This window comes from Ochlerotatus camptorhynchus, unplaced genomic scaffold, assembly GCF_037179485.1.
Source record: "Ochlerotatus camptorhynchus isolate MF236.1 unplaced genomic scaffold, CSIRO-AGI_Acam_v1.1 ptg000063l, whole genome shotgun sequence".
In the NCBI taxonomy this organism is placed as follows: Eukaryota; Metazoa; Arthropoda; class Insecta; order Diptera; family Culicidae; genus Ochlerotatus; species Ochlerotatus camptorhynchus.
The window spans coordinates 238864-256180 of NW_027040553.1; the positions used below are offsets into that span (position 1 = coordinate 238864).

Below are 17317 nucleotides of genomic sequence, written 5' to 3' on the forward strand. Positions count from 1 at the left end.
ATTGGTAATTGCTCAGTCGTCTTAAAGTACATTTATTTGTATAATTAATTTGCTTCCTATTTAACATAAGAGTGATACTGATATCAAGATAAGTACTACGGTTTAGCTAAAAAAAACCATTCCAAAAGGGTAGAATCTGAGCCAAAAACTACTGACTCGATTGTATATCTTAATGTTCAGTCTTTAATCTGCCTTTTTTGTGTTTGCACTGGGTTAGAACTTTATTAATATTCTTTCAGTTTCTCGCCTGATTCGATCTACTGCTGTATGTTCCGAGTCTATGCGCAATATTCTGCTTAGTAGAATTAACCTTCGTTTGCTTTGCTACTCATTGCCCATGATTAATCATACGAAATCGTATCTTGTACCAAAACCCTAAGTTTTGCAAAGTCTCAATACCTTCTACTTATAAACACTCAAGGACCTGTTACTGTGACTCCAATGGCTATTTTAAGCCTGTTTTAAATGGACCTGGTCTACGATTCAAGGTTGGCTTCTGTGATGATTGGTATCACATAAAAGGTAAAATAGGTAGCACCATCTTCATCGAGATGTAAGTATTATTGACAATAATCAACGATATTGAAACATGCGCGTTTAATCCCGACAACTTCTATTTCTGCATGTCAACACCTTTGACTCTCCTTTCTCTTATCCTTCACCCATGCATCTACACTTCTACGTTAAGAATCAACTTAGCCCTCATTTATTTTCGACAGATTTCAATCGACTCGCATGTTTTCGTAGACGCTATGCTTCTGATTATCTGATTATTATTTTACATATTAGAATAAATCAAAAATTCGGGATGAAGAGGGACCAATTGAAGTGATTTGCATGGAGAGAGTGAAGATGTCAACACCCTGTTGCCAACATTTCGTGGATAATGGACGGGCTCTTCTCCCCATTTATTTGCGCATCTTCCTGTTGGATGGCTCTCACCTCTCTCACCCCTACAAAGGTTTTAGCTGGACGATTTATCTTTAAGATAAATAAATATGACAATTTAACCAGGTTTGCAAACAAAATCGAACTGGTTACAGTTACAGATATAAATTTGCTCTAGAGTTTACAGTTGCTTTACAGCGATATAAATGTGGCAAAGCTCAGGCGTCCACCTCTTAGTTCGACTTTTTGTCCACCTAAAATATTCATAAGTATTACAAGCAATCAAGAGTTAATGGACAATTTACAAAGCATCCTATTACATTAGCAACCCCGCAATCTGATGCTATCATAATTTTCAACAATGTCAGGAATGCTCATGAACCCCCGACATTTGCCAGAAAACTTACTACTAACTCAAGGTACCTTCCAAATAAGCTTCAAAATTGCATTTTGTTTTTATCAAATGTTAAATTCAGTCCTCTATATCCGTAATACGCGCGCCGCGAGGCTCAAACCTTTGTAGACTACTTTTTTTAATTAATCTACTACTGTTAATTCAAATTTTAAAAATCATCACCATCGTGGCGAACAAAAATAGTTTTTGCAGTGCTACAATCATTATTAAAAAGTTATTATGACAGCTATCCATACAAAATAATCCGTTAGAGATAATTCGTCAATTCATAAAAAGATCACTGGAAAACTGTTCAAACGACAGTTTTAACGGGAAACATACCGTTCCGAAAAAAAATAATTAAGTGTCGATTTTTCTAAAATTATTGGGAAAAGATATCAAAAATCTAAAAAAATCACATTTTTTTCGTATTTTTCAAAGAAAATTCACATGCAAAAATATTTTTTGTAATTTATCATGGCATAAAGTTGAACTCAAAACACCACAAAACATCAACTTTTCGGTTTTGCTGAGTCTAATATTTTTTTCATGATGAGATAGAAAAACTATTTTTACATAAAATCTAAGGAAGAAACTGATTTTCTTAGATTTTTGGTATTATTTTTCAATGTTTATAGAGAAATAAAAACGTGCCGGAAATATTTTTTTAATTTCGGGCGGTAATCTTTCCCTTAACGTGTGAAATGCAGTGTCTTTTAAATTCTGTAAGTGTTACTGAACGTTTGATATGTCTAGGCATCGAATTGAAAACATTTATTCCCTTCAAATATAATGAATTTTGTGAAGCACAAGTCAAGAAATGTGGTGTTGTTATTTCAACCGCGTTTCTAGTATTATATCTATGAAAGTCGCTTCCTCTTTCAATTCGAACACACAAATATCGAGACAGCAAACTGTTAACTACTTTAAAAATGAACACCATAGTCAAATATACAATTATTTGCTTCACCGACAACCTTTGTAAGGCGTCTAGCATCAAAGTTGAGGAAGTGAATCTATTACATCTCAATATCAAACGCATTATTTTATTCTGCAAGCGCTGTAATCTCGATATTTGGCCAGATATAAAATGGAAGGGCAAAAGTCTAGATGAGGAGGGATGATTGATTTGTATAGCTGTATTTTACTGGCAATAGTTAAATTGTTTTTCAATCGACATAGAATTCCATACTTCTTGGCAAATTTTCTTGATCACATTGTCAATGTGAGAGTTGAACTTAAGTTTGCCATCAATAATCACGCCAAAATATTTAATCTCCCGAACGCGATCAATAGTCTCATCATCAATTACAACAGAGACGTTGTCATTTAATCGATTCCGCGGAATTATCATAAGTTTAGTTTTACTTGTATTCAATTTCAACTGCTCATACTTCAACCATCTACTTAGAGAACGCAAATCTTCATTCAAGTGTAAAACGGCATCATCTAAATCCTTAGCACACAGTATCGTCTGCAAACAGATTAATGTCGCAAAATCGTAAAACACGTCGCAAGTCGTTAATATACATAATAAATAACAGGGGCCCTAATACACTTCCCTAGGGCACTCCAAGGTTATTCCCCACGGGACTGGAAACAGAATCATTAAAAACAGTCCGTTGAGTTCTGTCAGACAAATAGCTTTCAAACCATTTATATGCAGTACTCGTAATTCCGAAGCGCTTGAGTGATCTTAACAATAAGGGCCTAGAAATTGTTTCAAACGCGCGTTAAGATCCAAGAAAACAGCAACAATCGTATCTTTACACTCCAAGTTATTTGTCCACTTTGCTAATTCCAAATTCAACGCGGTTTCACAAGAATGACCTTCCCGATATTCCGATTGTTCTGGTACCAACAAACTATTACTATTTAAATACTCCAACAGCTGGCCTTTAACAACAAGTTCTAAAAGTTTCTCTAATGTGTGCTTTAATAGTTCCAGCAACTTTTTTCTGCTTGATCAAGTTCAACAGTGACACATCATCATCATCATCATCATCATCATCATCATCATCATCATCATCATCATCATCATCATCATCATCATCATCATCATCATCATCATCATCATCATCATCATCATCATCATCATCATCATCATCATCATCATCATCATCATCATCATCATCATCATCATCATCATCATCATCATCATCATCATCATCATCATCATCATCATCATCATCATCATCATCATCATCATCATCATCATCATCATCATCATCATCATCATCATCATCATCATCATCATCATCATCATCATCATCATCATCATCATCATCATCATCATCATCATCATCATCATCATCATCATCATCATCATCATCATCATCATCATCATCATCATCATCATCATCATCATCATCATCATCATCATCATCATCATCATCATCATCATCATCATCATCATCATCATCATCATCATCATCATCATCATCATCATCATCATCATCATCATCATCATCATCATCATCATCATCATCATCATCATCATCATCATCATCATCATCATCATCATCATCATCATCATCATCATCATCATCATCATCATCATCATCATCATCATCATCATCATCATCATCATCATCATCATCATCATCATCATCATCATCATCATCATCATCATCATCATCATCATCATCATCATCATCATCATCATCATCATCATCATCATCATCATCATCATCATCATCATCATCATCATCATCATCATCATCATCATCATCATCATCATCATCATCATCATCATCATCATCATCATCATCATCATCATCATCATCATCATCATCATCATCATCATCATCATCATCATCATCATCATCATCATCATCATCATCATCATCATCATCATCATCATCATCATCATCATCATCATCATCATCATCATCATCATCATCATCATCATCATCATCATCATCATCATCATCATCATCATCATCATCATCATCATCATCATCATCATCATCATCATCATCATCATCATCATCATCATCATCATCATCATCATCATCATCATCATCATCATCATCATCATCATCATCATCATCATCATCATCATCATCATCATCATCATCATCATCATCATCATCATCATCATCATCATCATCATCATCATCATCATCATCATCATCATCATCATCATCATCATCATCATCATCATCATCATCATCATCATCATCATCATCATCATCATCATCATCATCATCATCATCATCATCATCATCATCATCATCATCATCATCATCATCATCATCATCATCATCATCATCATCATCATCATCATCATCATCATCATCATCATCATCATCGTTAATTGTGTGCAAAACTTGTTATAAGAAAACATAATAATTTTGTGGAAAATTTTAGAGGAATTCTTAAGATAATTCTAAAAGAATTCTGTGGAGAATTCCCAGGTTATTCAACTAGAAGTTCAAGGTAATTTTGAGAAGTATTTCAAGAAATTTATGGAGATCGTGTGTAAAATTCCAAGGTGAGTTAGACGAAAGTTCCAAGCGAATTTCGAAAAAAAAAATCAAAGGAATATAATTTTCAGAATAATTCTAAGTGAATTCTAGGAAGAGTTTGAGAAGAATTTGAAAGATAATCCCAAATATATTTCAAAAAATTCTATCAAGGGCATTTTGAGGAGAATTTCAAGCGGTTTAAAGTAAGCCTACGACAATGTTTTGGGAACAACCTGGGATGGATTTCAAGAGCAGGAAACCCCTACAGATAATTCCTAACCAAGGAGTCAAAAATATCTCAAAATGACAAAATGACAAGCGATCAACGAACCGAATAATAACGCTATGTCAGAAGTGGAAAGCAATAATGATATAATCTTCTTCGTTCTTTTTCATGACAAGCAGCCTGTGCGACACAACTCACTCGGGGCGGTAGAAGTAAACGAGCAAATTGTTGGCAAGCTGCTTCACGAAGTAGAGCCGAAGATGATACACGTGTGTTAATGGGAAGTTTTTTGTTATGTCTTTTCTCGATTCATATCAAGCTATGTCCTCATCCGTGTATATTGCAACAAAACAGGCAAGCAATATATCATTATCCTTCTACCACTCGGATCGAGCTTTGTTATAGAGCGAGTTTGTCATGGTAGTCGTAGCAACCGTTTTGTCTGTATCGTTGGTTGCTTTATGTGTTTGGATTCGCTGTTCCTAACCAATTCTGATAAGAATTTCAAGAAAAGTCTGAGGTAGACTTTAGGGGAATTGTGAGGAGAATTTCATGCTTTCTAAATTCTAAAGGACGCACCATGAGATTTCTGTGTACGCGTCTGTATACAAGGAATGAAAAATTTATCCAAATGACAAAATGACAAGCCATCAACGAGCCGAACGATAACGCTTTGTCAGAAATGGAAAGCAATAATGATATAATCTTCTTCCTCTTTTTCATGACAAACTGCCTTTGCAATGTAGCTCGCTCGGGCCGCACAGTGGGACGAAATAAAAAAAAAAAAGGCCATTTGCGACGAAACTATTGAGTGCATCGTTTTGAAGTCTTCTAGAATGTTTCTACAGTTTTTTAATTCTAAATTAAATTTTGTGCTTATGGGAGGTATACACTAAGATAAAGAAAAATAAATTTGTTACATTTTGTTAAAATTGATGATCATCTATGGAAACATTGCAGTTGAAGTCATTTCAAGAAACTTTGTCGAAAATGTCAATTTTCCATCTCTCAAGTGGACTGAGTTATAGGGTGAAAATGGAGTACAAACGGTAGTACAGGCCGGACTCGATTATCCGGAGGCTCGATTAACCGGAGGCTCGATTATCCGGGGCTCGATTATCCGGAGAAAATGGCTCGATTATCCGGAGTCATATTTTTTTTTCCTATCTTGCAAATTATTTTTCATAAACCGCTTGGAAAACCGACTTTCGATCCGAGGACGAGTAACATACATCATTCGACTCAGTCTGACAAGATCGGGAAATGACTATATTTAAGTGTTTGTGTGCATTTGTTACAAAATCCGGCGTTAAAGGGTTTTCGATTAACTTTGACCTGAAAGGAATCCAACATATCATGTGCCACAACAACATACAAAAACTGAATCCCATGATGGTCCGTTCACTAATTACGTCACGTTTCGGGGTAGAGATGAACCAGCCTAAGGCTGAAAGTCTCGTTAATAAAGGAAAAAAAAAAAAAAAACGTCACGTTTCAGGGGGACGGGGAATGGCAACCAAAATTTTTGAAGATCCGTAAAAAAAATGTACCAAAACGTCTTTAACCCTCCGTTACTCGTGCTGTTGTACTTTGTACAACACACATGAGTTTTCCATTGCCATTTTGTTGCTGAGTTACCAATCGATCTGAAACCAACGAGTATTCCTCAAAAAACTTGTTTTGATCTAAACAAGCTAAACTTTGATTACAGTAAACACCTAAAAAATGCTGATAATAGAGAAAATGTAAATGGAAACCGAGAAAACTGTGACCATACTACGTGGGATTTGACTTAATTGATTACAACATGGAATATATCAAGATTGTGACAAGATAGAAAGTTACTGTCTCTGACAAAGTTGTTCAGGAGATCATAGCCTTGTCGCTGGCGGACAGTAGTTCATAATTTTCTCACTACGTAGCGCTAGTATACATGTGAAATTTTTGCATGTGACATATCTCGAGATCCTGACCAGATAAAAAGTTACTGTCTTTCACAAAGTTTTTCAGGAGATCAAAGCCTATTCAGAATTTGCTCACTACGCGACGCTAGTATACACGTGAAATTCTCATATAAAATATCTCGGATTCCAAACCATATAGAAAGGTACTGTCTTCGGCATAGTTGTTCAGGATGTCAAGGCTTTTTCGCAGGTGGACAGTAGTTCAGAGTTTTCTCACTTTGCGGCGCTACTATAGATGTGAAACTCTTGCATATAAAATATCTCTAGATCCTGACCAGATAGAAAGTAAATGTATTCGGCAAAGTTTTTCAGGAAGTCAAGATCTTTTTGTTGGGTGACAATAGTTTAGAATTTTCTCACTATGCGGTTCTAGTATATACGTGTCTTTCTCCCATATTCAATAGCTTGAGATCTTGATCAGCTAGAAAGTTGCTGTCTTCGGCAAAGTTGTTTAGGGGGTCAAGAATTTTTGTCTGGTAAACAGTAGTTAATAATTTTCTCACCACGTGGCGTTAGTATACATGTACACTTCTCGCATATGCTATATCTCGAGATCCTGATCAGATAGAAAGTTGTTCAGGAGGTCAAGGTCTTTTGGCTGGTGGACAGTAGTACAGAATTTTCTCACTTCATGATGCTAGTATACATGTGAAATTCTCGCATATAAAATATCTCACGTTCTTGACCAGATAGAAAGTTACTGTCTTGAACAAAGTTGTTCAGGAGTTCAAAGCCTAGAGCCTTGAAAATTCTAAACTATTGTTCACCAGCCAAAAAAATTGACCTCCTGAATAACTTTGTTGCAGACAGTAACTTTCTATCTGATTAGGATCTCGAAATATAGCATATGCAAGAAGTGTACATCTATGCCACGTGGTGAGAAAATTCTTAACTACTGTTTACCAGCCAAAAATGCTTTGACCTCCTGAACAACTTTGTCGAAGACAGTAATTTTCTCGTGTTATAAAAGTTGGCGGCGTTGGCGCGAGTAACGGAGGGTTAAGATCAGCATTGACTATGTCAGCATCAGACATAACATCGAATTCCGCATTCTCGTCTTCATTTTCGCCTGCAGCCGTTTTATCAGCAACCATCAGTTGAATTGTTACACTATCATCCCTAGAGCACCGGAACTAATAATTGCAATGTTAACATTTCAAAAATATTAATGGAAAATGGTCGAAATTGATCGAGTGCGTCAAGTTAGGAACCGCGTCAAATATGGTGCCTTCACGCCGTGATTTTTAGCCAAGCTCAACTTTGTCTCTACACACTCGTGAGAGTCGCGAGATTACGATTTTTCTCAAGTTGGCGTTGGCTACACGTTCGCTTCTCAAGCGGATGGTCCATGGGGTTCAATTCCATTGATCTTCTTATCGAATTTTGATGTATTTTAATGTAATGCCTCATGATAGGTTATTATCCAAGTCCGATTCTGGTGACTTCCAGGGGCACCTGGAACTTGTCCGGAAGTGGCCAATATGGTCCAAGGTACTTAATTTTTTCCACCATTGATCTGGTTATCGAATTTTGATATAATCTGATGTGTCGCATGATAGGTTATTATTCAAGTCTGGTTCTGGCCACTTTTCCGGAGGCACCCGGAACTTGCCCGGAAGTGGCCAATATGGTCCAAGGTACTTAATGTTTGCCACCATTGATCTTGATATCAAATTTTGGGACCACTAAAAACATTAAATGAGACCACATGAGACCAAAAAAAAAATTTTTTTTTAATGGCTCAATTATCCGGAGTGAAATTTTTTTCAAGACTCCGGATAATCGAGTCCGCCCTGTAGTTTGAATTTTTCAATTTTTTCAAGGTTGTACAAAGTAAGTGATCTAAAAATGCATAATTCAATTGACCCAAGTTCCTTCGCTTACCGAAAACTGAATGGCCGGTTCAACGAAAGCCTGTGGAAGAACAAGTACGGCAGTTGTCCCATCATCAGGAAGTAGTACACGACCCGATTATCGATGTGACCCGCTTCTCAAGTTGGCATCACTTCCACTACGTGTGTAAAGCAGCAATACTGTTCAAGGAACACGATAAGGGTATCTTCGGAAGAGTTTGCTGAAGCGGACAACTTATTGTGGCGACAAGCGCAGGAGGAAGCGTTTTCACAGGAGTATCTGATACTGAAAACAAAAAACGATGGTGAGAACGAACCAATGGTGGACAAATCGAGTCCACGGGAGTCATTAGAATGGGCAGTCGTATTGGGGCTGCTCCATTCGCCCCGTACGAAGCTAAGTACCCCATTATCTTGCCGAAAAAGTATCCGATAACCTTCCTTCTTACTGACAGCTACCATCAACCAAAGGTTCTAAGTTCCTGCTTTGCCGATTGTCAGCGGTGCAAGAACTCCAAAGCGCTTCCTCGGATCCCTCGGATGGCACCGTTACCAAGAGCTCGGCTGACTCCGTTCGTGAAACCGTTTTCGTACGTTGGTATTGACTACTTCGGTCCGATGTTGGTCAAAATGGGAAGAAGTCAAGTCAAGCGCTTTATTCACCTGCTTGACCATCACATGGAGGTCGTCCACACTCTATCGGCGCAATCGTGCATAATGGTATTTCGGCGGTTTGTGGCACGGCGCGGGACGCCTCTAGAAGTGTACAGCAATAACGGCACCTGTTTTGTCGGAGCGAATCGACAACTGAAGATGGAGATGAAGAAGATCAATGAAAACTGCACATCAACATTCACCAATGCGCGCACAAAATGGATTTTCAATCCACCTGCAGCACCGCACTTGGGTGGACTGTGGGACCGGATGGTACGATCTGTAAAAACAGCCATGCTTACCATTGGGGACGGACTGCGACAACCGAACGAGGAAACTTTCAAAACCATTGTTCTAGAAGCCGAAGCAGTCGTCAACTCACGTCCTTTAACGTACATCGCTCTCGATTCGGCTGATCAAGAAGCACTTACGCCGAATCACTTCCTGTTGTATGGGACACAGGGAGAAAATCAACCAGCAGTGCAGCCAGTAGACTATTGTAGCGCGCTGAGAAATAGTTGGAAGCTAGCTCAATGGATGATCGACGAATTCTGGCGCCGATGGACTCGTGAGTACTTACCGGTGCTGGCCAGGCGGTCCAAGTGGTTCGAGCCGGTGAAGCCACTCCAGGTGGGTGATATAGTGATCGTGGTGGACGATATGACGAGGAATCAGTGGCGGAAGGATCACGGAGGTTTTCGTAGCTCCAGATGGACAGGTCAGGAAGGCTAGGATTCGGACAGCGAAAGGGATCATCTTGCGACCGTCAGTGAAGATACATAGCGGTCTTGGACGTCTTCGGCAGTCCCGGACCACACGGGTCGGGGAATGTTGCGACAACCACTGGGTCGTCACCGGGCGATTGTGTGAGCGGGTGCTCCCTCGACGTAGCTGAATGACAGGAGTGTCAACCTTTACAATTGCAAGTGTATAATTATTGTGAGAAGAGCAGTATTTTCACTTAACCACGTTCCAAATTAGATACGAAGTATAATTAAATTATTTGGCAGTAAATTACTACTTTCATTTGATTTGCATAAGTAAGTTTGAGCTATGGTAGTGTTTTAGATCCACATTTATACTAGAGTTCATAAATACGTAAGCCTAAATATATAACGTATGAAATTCTTAACTAACTTGAATTATAACCTAGATTCACCGATAGCTCAAATCATAGATTGATTAGATAATTGGCATCTAAATTTATTCCATTTACACTGAAATGTAAGTATTACGCTATATGCTAAATTTGTTAATCGCCACATAAAACCTTCTACAACTCCGATCAAGCTATATTACAGAGAGAGTGTATCGTGGTAGTAGTAGTAAGCGATTTGTCTCTATCGTTGATTGCTTTATGTGTTTGGATTCGCTGGGTGTATATCCTTTTTAAAAAAATTCTCCGGCGCTCATTTTGAATATTTTCGTTAATTTTAGAACCTTGAAAACTGTTCGAGACACAGAATCTATAAATTTTCTCTATTTCTGGGATATTGAATGCACTTCCATAGAGGATTTTCCCTAATTTGAGATCTCACGTACACTGTTAAACTTAATGAAATTTCAAGCCTCATATACTTGAACAGTTTTCTGAACAGACCCAGGATATTGCAATTTGTTCTCAATCGAAGTCTTAGAATGTTGATTTTTTTTTTTGTTAATCCTGGATCTTGTCATTTTTGTGAACGGATTCATATTTTATTTTAATGTTCGAATTCACAAACTTATTTCAATATATCTTTGCCAGTCGGGTTACCCTAAGCGCAATCTTCCTGTTCAACAATTCTCAAAACGTAAACAAATCTCGCGCTACGCGTTGATCGATTATCTTAATTTTATCTTTCGCGAATAACCCGACTGCAATAGAATTTCCCATTGAGTGTGTTGAGGGATTCCATCCAGAATGAGCTGAAAAAAACTGAAATCGTGCTCGACCATCTTCGATTTGGATGATACTTTGCCCATATTTTCAGTATGATAGACCAAGTATTTTCCGCAGGCGCTTTTCAAAAATTACCCTTGAGTCAAAAGGGTCTCCTCTCCTGCGGAAAATACTTGGTCTATCATACTGAAAATATCATCCAGATCGAAGATAGTCAAATTTGGTGACTGACCGATTTGGCGTGGAATTGGTCTGTTGTTTCAGGCGCAATCCAACATCATCTTCTGTCGAACTGTTCTTCTGCGAGCTTCGCAAGAAATTCATTTATGTTGCCGTGGTAAACCAAAGAAAAAATCGATGAAGAGAATCGATACGCCCTTTTCAAATGTTACGTGAGAAATAAAAAGTTATTGCTTTAAATCGATACAAATTAGTGAAACTAGAAGACCCTATGCTTTTTGGAACCGATTTCGATATGTTTATGGCTCTAAATTACGATTTCAATGTTGTTGAATAGGTAAAAAGAGAGGTTATGAGACGCCACAGATCTTTGCAAATTGCTTAGCATTATTCCAAAATGTCTTTAAAATTACTTTTAGTTTCTTCAGGAATTCTGTGCAGATTATTTTAGGAATTCTCTCAAGAAAACTCTTGAGATTCACTATACATTTATCTTCGTATTCTTAATCATTCTCGCGAGAATTTGCTTTAATTTTTGAATTCACATGGAGAGAGAATTTACACAAGTACTAAATTTCTTTGTATTTCACCTCAAAATTGCATGGGAATTTTGCTTACAATTTAATCTCAAAATACCATTGAGAGGATCTCAGGAATTTTCTTGCACCCAAAATTATAAATGACCTGAGATTCTCGTCTATATAGTCAAGTTCCATTTCCAGAATTCCTTTGGAATTGTCCCTATAATTCATCTACAATTCTCCTCAATTTATTCGACATTCTCATCTTAGTGTAAGAATCCTAAAACGTGTCCTTGTGTATAATCTAATCTAATCTAATCTTATCTAACACCAACACCAACACAGCCAGTTCTTGAAAACATCATGGAAAATGATGAATATACCTCCATCATTTTTCTTGTCTATTTGATATATGTTTCACATCGAAGATGCGTCACACATATCAAATCGGCCAGGCCTAATGTGCAGCATTTAAGGGACAAGATGATTCAGAAAACATCGGGCCTGTCCGAATGCCCCCGGTAAAATGAGTAACGGCAAACTTGTAATGTTTGAAAAATCCTAGTTATTAACAAATTTTAAATCTATTGGTGCCATATGAAACTACATACTTTGAACATCATCTATTCGGTTTCAATAGATATAAAATCTATAGATAAATTGCTGAGCAATGGTTTTTCAAAAAATGACAATTTGCCGTTACACATTTTACAGAAGGCATCGTGTTCGGAATATTTTAATACGCCATTCTCCTAAAGTTTAAAAAAAAATATTAAAAGTAGCCTAGCCTCAAAATGTTGTAATGTTATGTTATCCTAAAAACATTTCGCAGTCCAACAATTAAAACGTTATTCCGTAGATTTCATTTCCCATGCAACCCACATGTTCTATAACAGTTTATATAACCTCTGTATGACTGGTTTTGGTTGTACAGCAATTAACTCAATATAATTCTATAAATTTGCGTTACTTGAGTTTCTCCAATTTTTTTACATTACTGATAAAATTTCGGTCTTTCTCCAGTGACATCAATTGCTGAAATCAATCATGCTGGGAGTGAGTAGTGATTCATCTAAAAAACATTCTATAATGAAGAAACAAAATTCAATGGCCACCCTGAGTATATGTAATATAAGAAAAACAACATCAAGCTTGGTTTATGAGGTCAGTTCAGGGTTAGTCGCATTATTCGGCCAAATTTCCGTTCGACCTAATGTCCATTCGGCAAATCGTCTATTCGGCCAAATGTCTATATGTCAAACGCCCATGTGCCAAACGTTCCGTACTCTATCCACAGGCCTTGCAAATTTATGCTACGATAAGTCCAGTAGCAAGAGGATAAATCAGATGACTTCAGGGACAATCCTTGCGATCTTAAGAGGCAAGTTCAGTGGGAAGATCATGCGTCTTATCTGCCAAGTCTAGAGATCTTGAATGATTTCCAATTCTAGGCTGCACAGATGGGGTACATTTTTTGAGTTAAAGTTTCTGAAGCACTGCTATTAGATCAATTTCACATCAATTTAAATCGAAGTCAACGAAAGAATATTTAAAGGATTTCAGTAAACATTTCCGATTATCAGCTTAGCTTAGTCATCTACTGTCCGTCCGCTTTGTTTGAACAATTCTAACGCCCAAACGCCATACGAAGAGGACCGGCACGAATCGCACTAAGCTTTGTTATTCAATTATTTAACTTCAATTATATTTCCTGTGCTAACAAAAGCCATCCTCCCCGTCAGATGTTGTATCCATCCATTCAGTACCACATTAGAAGGTAAGTAACCGACGACCGACCGACAGACAGCCAAATCCCAAGAAGACACACACACTCGTCGGTCGTTATCCATCACTTATGGCGTTCGTCGTCTCAGTGCGTCTGGGAAGCTGTGAATGAATGACAGCCATTCCGCGTGAATGAACATTCCTCCATGCCGAAATAAGCACGCCGAACCCTTTTGTTCGACAAACAGCAACAACGAGAGCGCTGTTTTTGCATAAATTTTCTCCAGAACACCAAAAGAGGTACTCATTAGCTACAGTCTGTGCCCGCCCGCCACCTTGGAGGTAGGTACTTGTGTATGAAGATGCGAAGCAATGATGTTCCTTCCGTCCGTCTGCTGTTTCAATTGAAGCAAAAGTGCCAGGACCAGGTTTAGAACATTACTCGCGCACTCGGTGTGGTGTGTGCGGTGATTTGAACAAATTGGCAACAGCAGCAGTCCATTCTTGGGCTTGGCAACAGCCAACTGGCTTCAGTTGGGGCCTGTGGGAATCGTCTGGGGCCCGTCGTCGCCAGGATCATCTTGTTCTTTAATCATCACTTTCAGTTTCAATTTCGAAGGATGTTCTTATCAGCAGTCAGTCAGCAGCACTAAACCCACACACAGACACACCTTTTGGCTGAAAGTGAAAGAGAATTGAGGATCTTCATTTAAATGCCGCCTCTCAGCTGACCAACCTACTTGGGCACAGGAAAAGTCCTTGGGAAAAATTTGCTCGCTTTTCAACATCTGATTGCACTGCACTTGCACATATCGGCGTTGTTTGGCTCGATAAGAGCAATTTAAAGTTCTCACGGCCAAGTTCGGTCTCGACTTGTGTGTTGTTGATAGCTCTAGTACAGAAGGGCTTCCAGTCGGGATTCGATGAATGCACTTTTCAACTGGCCTAATTATAGGTATTAAATTAAATTGGGTTAGGATGATCATGCGAATGCGCGAGCAAAACATATTGATTAACGCCGCCGAACACTGACTGACTGCCTGCCTGTTGCCATGCGCAGTTTGGTAAATGGAAGTTTTGGCGTTCTAAGGAGTTTGGCCATTTGTAATTCGTTCAGTAGGAAAATAGGTTTCAACTGTCGAAAGATCTTTTTTGATAAGCTAATTGCATCGGAAATTTACATAATACATACATCAGGTTTCAAAAGTATCATGAGACTAATGAGCAGTTCCAGGCAAAATTGAATCGACCTGCAATGATTCACATTTTTGCTAAAATTCGGCCATTTTGTACCTTTCTGATCGAAACGACGTCTGAGACAATGTTTTAGAGAAAAATAATGTCTTTCTGGTTTAAGTAAAAATTAAAAAAAAAGATAAAGACCTAAATATGTATTAAGATTTTTAGATTTTTAGATTTTTAGAATTTTTGGATTTTTGAGACAGGCTTGCAATTGCTCATTACAGCTAAAATGCTAGTTTTCGTAATTATGAAACTATGGGATACTATAATTATTTAAGTGTCCTGAGCGCCATCCCTGGCGCAAAGGGCCAACGTGAAAGATCTCCATCCTGGGCGATTGTTTGCTTTCGCCTTGACCTGGGCCCAGGTCAAATTCCGGTCGACTTGCTTAATCTCCTTGTTTAGGCTTCGCCGCCATGAGCCCCTGGGTCTGCCTCTGCTGCGATGTCCGGCTGGATTCCAATCCAGCGCTTGTTTGCAGATTTCATTTCCGCTCTTCCGTAGAGTGTGGCCAACCCACCTCCACTTACGTTCCCGAATTTCTGTCGATATCGGCTTCTGGTGACACCGTCGATGGAGCTCGGCATTCGAAATCCAGTTGTGAGGCCACCAAGCACGAATTATATACCGCAGGCATCGGTTGATGAACACCTGCAGCTTCTGTGTGATCTCCGCTGATACGCACCATGTTTCGCTAGCGTACAGCAGTACAGATTTCACGTTAGAGTTGAAAATTCGGATCTTCGTGCGGAGACTAATCTGATTTGACTTCCAGATGTTTCGTAAACTCGCAAAAGCAGCCCTTGCCTTCTTGATCCGTGCACCTATGTCACTCTTGGTTCCGCCGTCCGACGCTATCTGGCTGCCAAGATATTGGAAACTTTCAACCTTCTCCACTTCCTGACCAGCTACCGTAAAATTGGATGGATTTCCCGTGTTGATATCCAACGATTTAGTCTTGCTGACGTTGATGTTGAGACCTGCCGCTGAGGAGCGTTCGGCGAGATCGTCGAGCTTACTCTGCATGTCAGAACGCCGTTGTGATACTAAAGCAACGTCATCCGCCAAATCTAGGTCGTTTAGATGCTCCATTGTAATAGGCTGCCAGAGCAACCCACGGTTCGGCACACGGTCGATCGCACCAACCATTATCTCGTCGATTACGATGAGGAACAGTAGCGGTGATAGAATACATCCTTGCCTCACTCCAGCGACTACCCGAATAGGGTCAGATAGGGCTCCGTTGTGCAGCACCCTGCACGTGAAAGCCTCATACTGAGCTTCGATGAGGTTGACGATTTTATCCGGAACTCCCTTGCGCCTTAGGGCGCCCCACAGGTTTTCGTGGTTGAGTCGGTCGAAAGCTTTTTCGTAGTCAATGAAAACCAAGTAAAGGGACTCTTGGAATTCGTTGACCTGCTCCAAGATTATGCGGAGCGAGACAATATGGTCCACACAGGATCTTCCAGCACGGAATCCCGCCTGCTGCCGTCGGAGAGTCGCGTCGATCTTCTCCTGTATCCGGTTGAGGATAACTTTGCATAGAACTTTGAGAACACAACACAGTAACATAATGCCACGCCAGTTATCGCATACAGTTGGGTCCCCCTTCTTTGGGACCTTCACTAAGACGCCCTGCATCCAGTCAGCCGGAAAAGTCGCGGTGTCCCAGATATTGCAGAATAGTTGATGCAACATTTGTGCAGATAGCATGGGGTCAGCTTTGAGCATCTCTGCTGATAAGCGATCGACCCCGGGAGCCTTGTTGGATTTCATGGTTCGGATAGCAGCTTCGATCTCCGGTAGGGATGGCGCCTCAGAATTGACGCGAGTGATGCGTCGCACTCTTGGCGGTTCATGCCGAGATGTTGATGGCTGGTTGACCGACGAAACTTGTAGAAGCTGTTCGAAGTGTTCAAACCAGCGTTTCAGCTGATCAGTGGGGTCGGTGAGCAACTGACCAGTCGCGTCCTTCACTGGCATCCTAGGATTCATCCTTGCTCCACTCAGGCGTCGTGAGATATCGTAGAGAAGACGGATATCGCCTGTTGCTGCGGCTTTCTCACCTTCATCGGCTAGGGAGTCCACCCACGCTCGCTTATCCCGCCTACACGAGCGCTTCACTTCCTTCTCGAGAGCCGAATACAGTTGGCGGGCCTGGTTCTTCGCTCCTCTGGTTCTCGCCCGCTCTATCGCGGCTTTTGCATTTCTCCGCTCCTCTATCTTCCTCCAGGTGTCATCCGTGATCCACTCCTTTCTCTGAGCGCGCAGCTCGCCCAGGTTGTTTTCACTCGTTTCAGTAAAGGCATCCTTGATCG

The 17317-nt window shown here is 39.6% G+C and overlaps 1 protein-coding gene across 1 annotated transcript; it reads left to right on the top strand.

Moving 5' to 3' along the window:
- The first annotated feature begins 9149 nt into the window (after window positions 1-9149).
- Window positions 9150-10181, top strand: LOC135696907 (uncharacterized). Its single transcript, XM_065216444.1, has one exon. It carries the CDS (start codon window positions 9150-9152, stop codon window positions 10179-10181), a length of 1032 nt encoding a protein of 343 aa, XP_065072516.1.
- The last annotated feature ends 7136 nt before the right edge of the window (window positions 10182-17317 follow it).

Coding starts and splice junctions, on each gene's coding strand:
- LOC135696907 (XM_065216444.1), top strand. CDS start 9,150: ATGGGCAGTCGTATTGGGGCTGCTCCATTCGCCCCGTACGAAGCTAAG.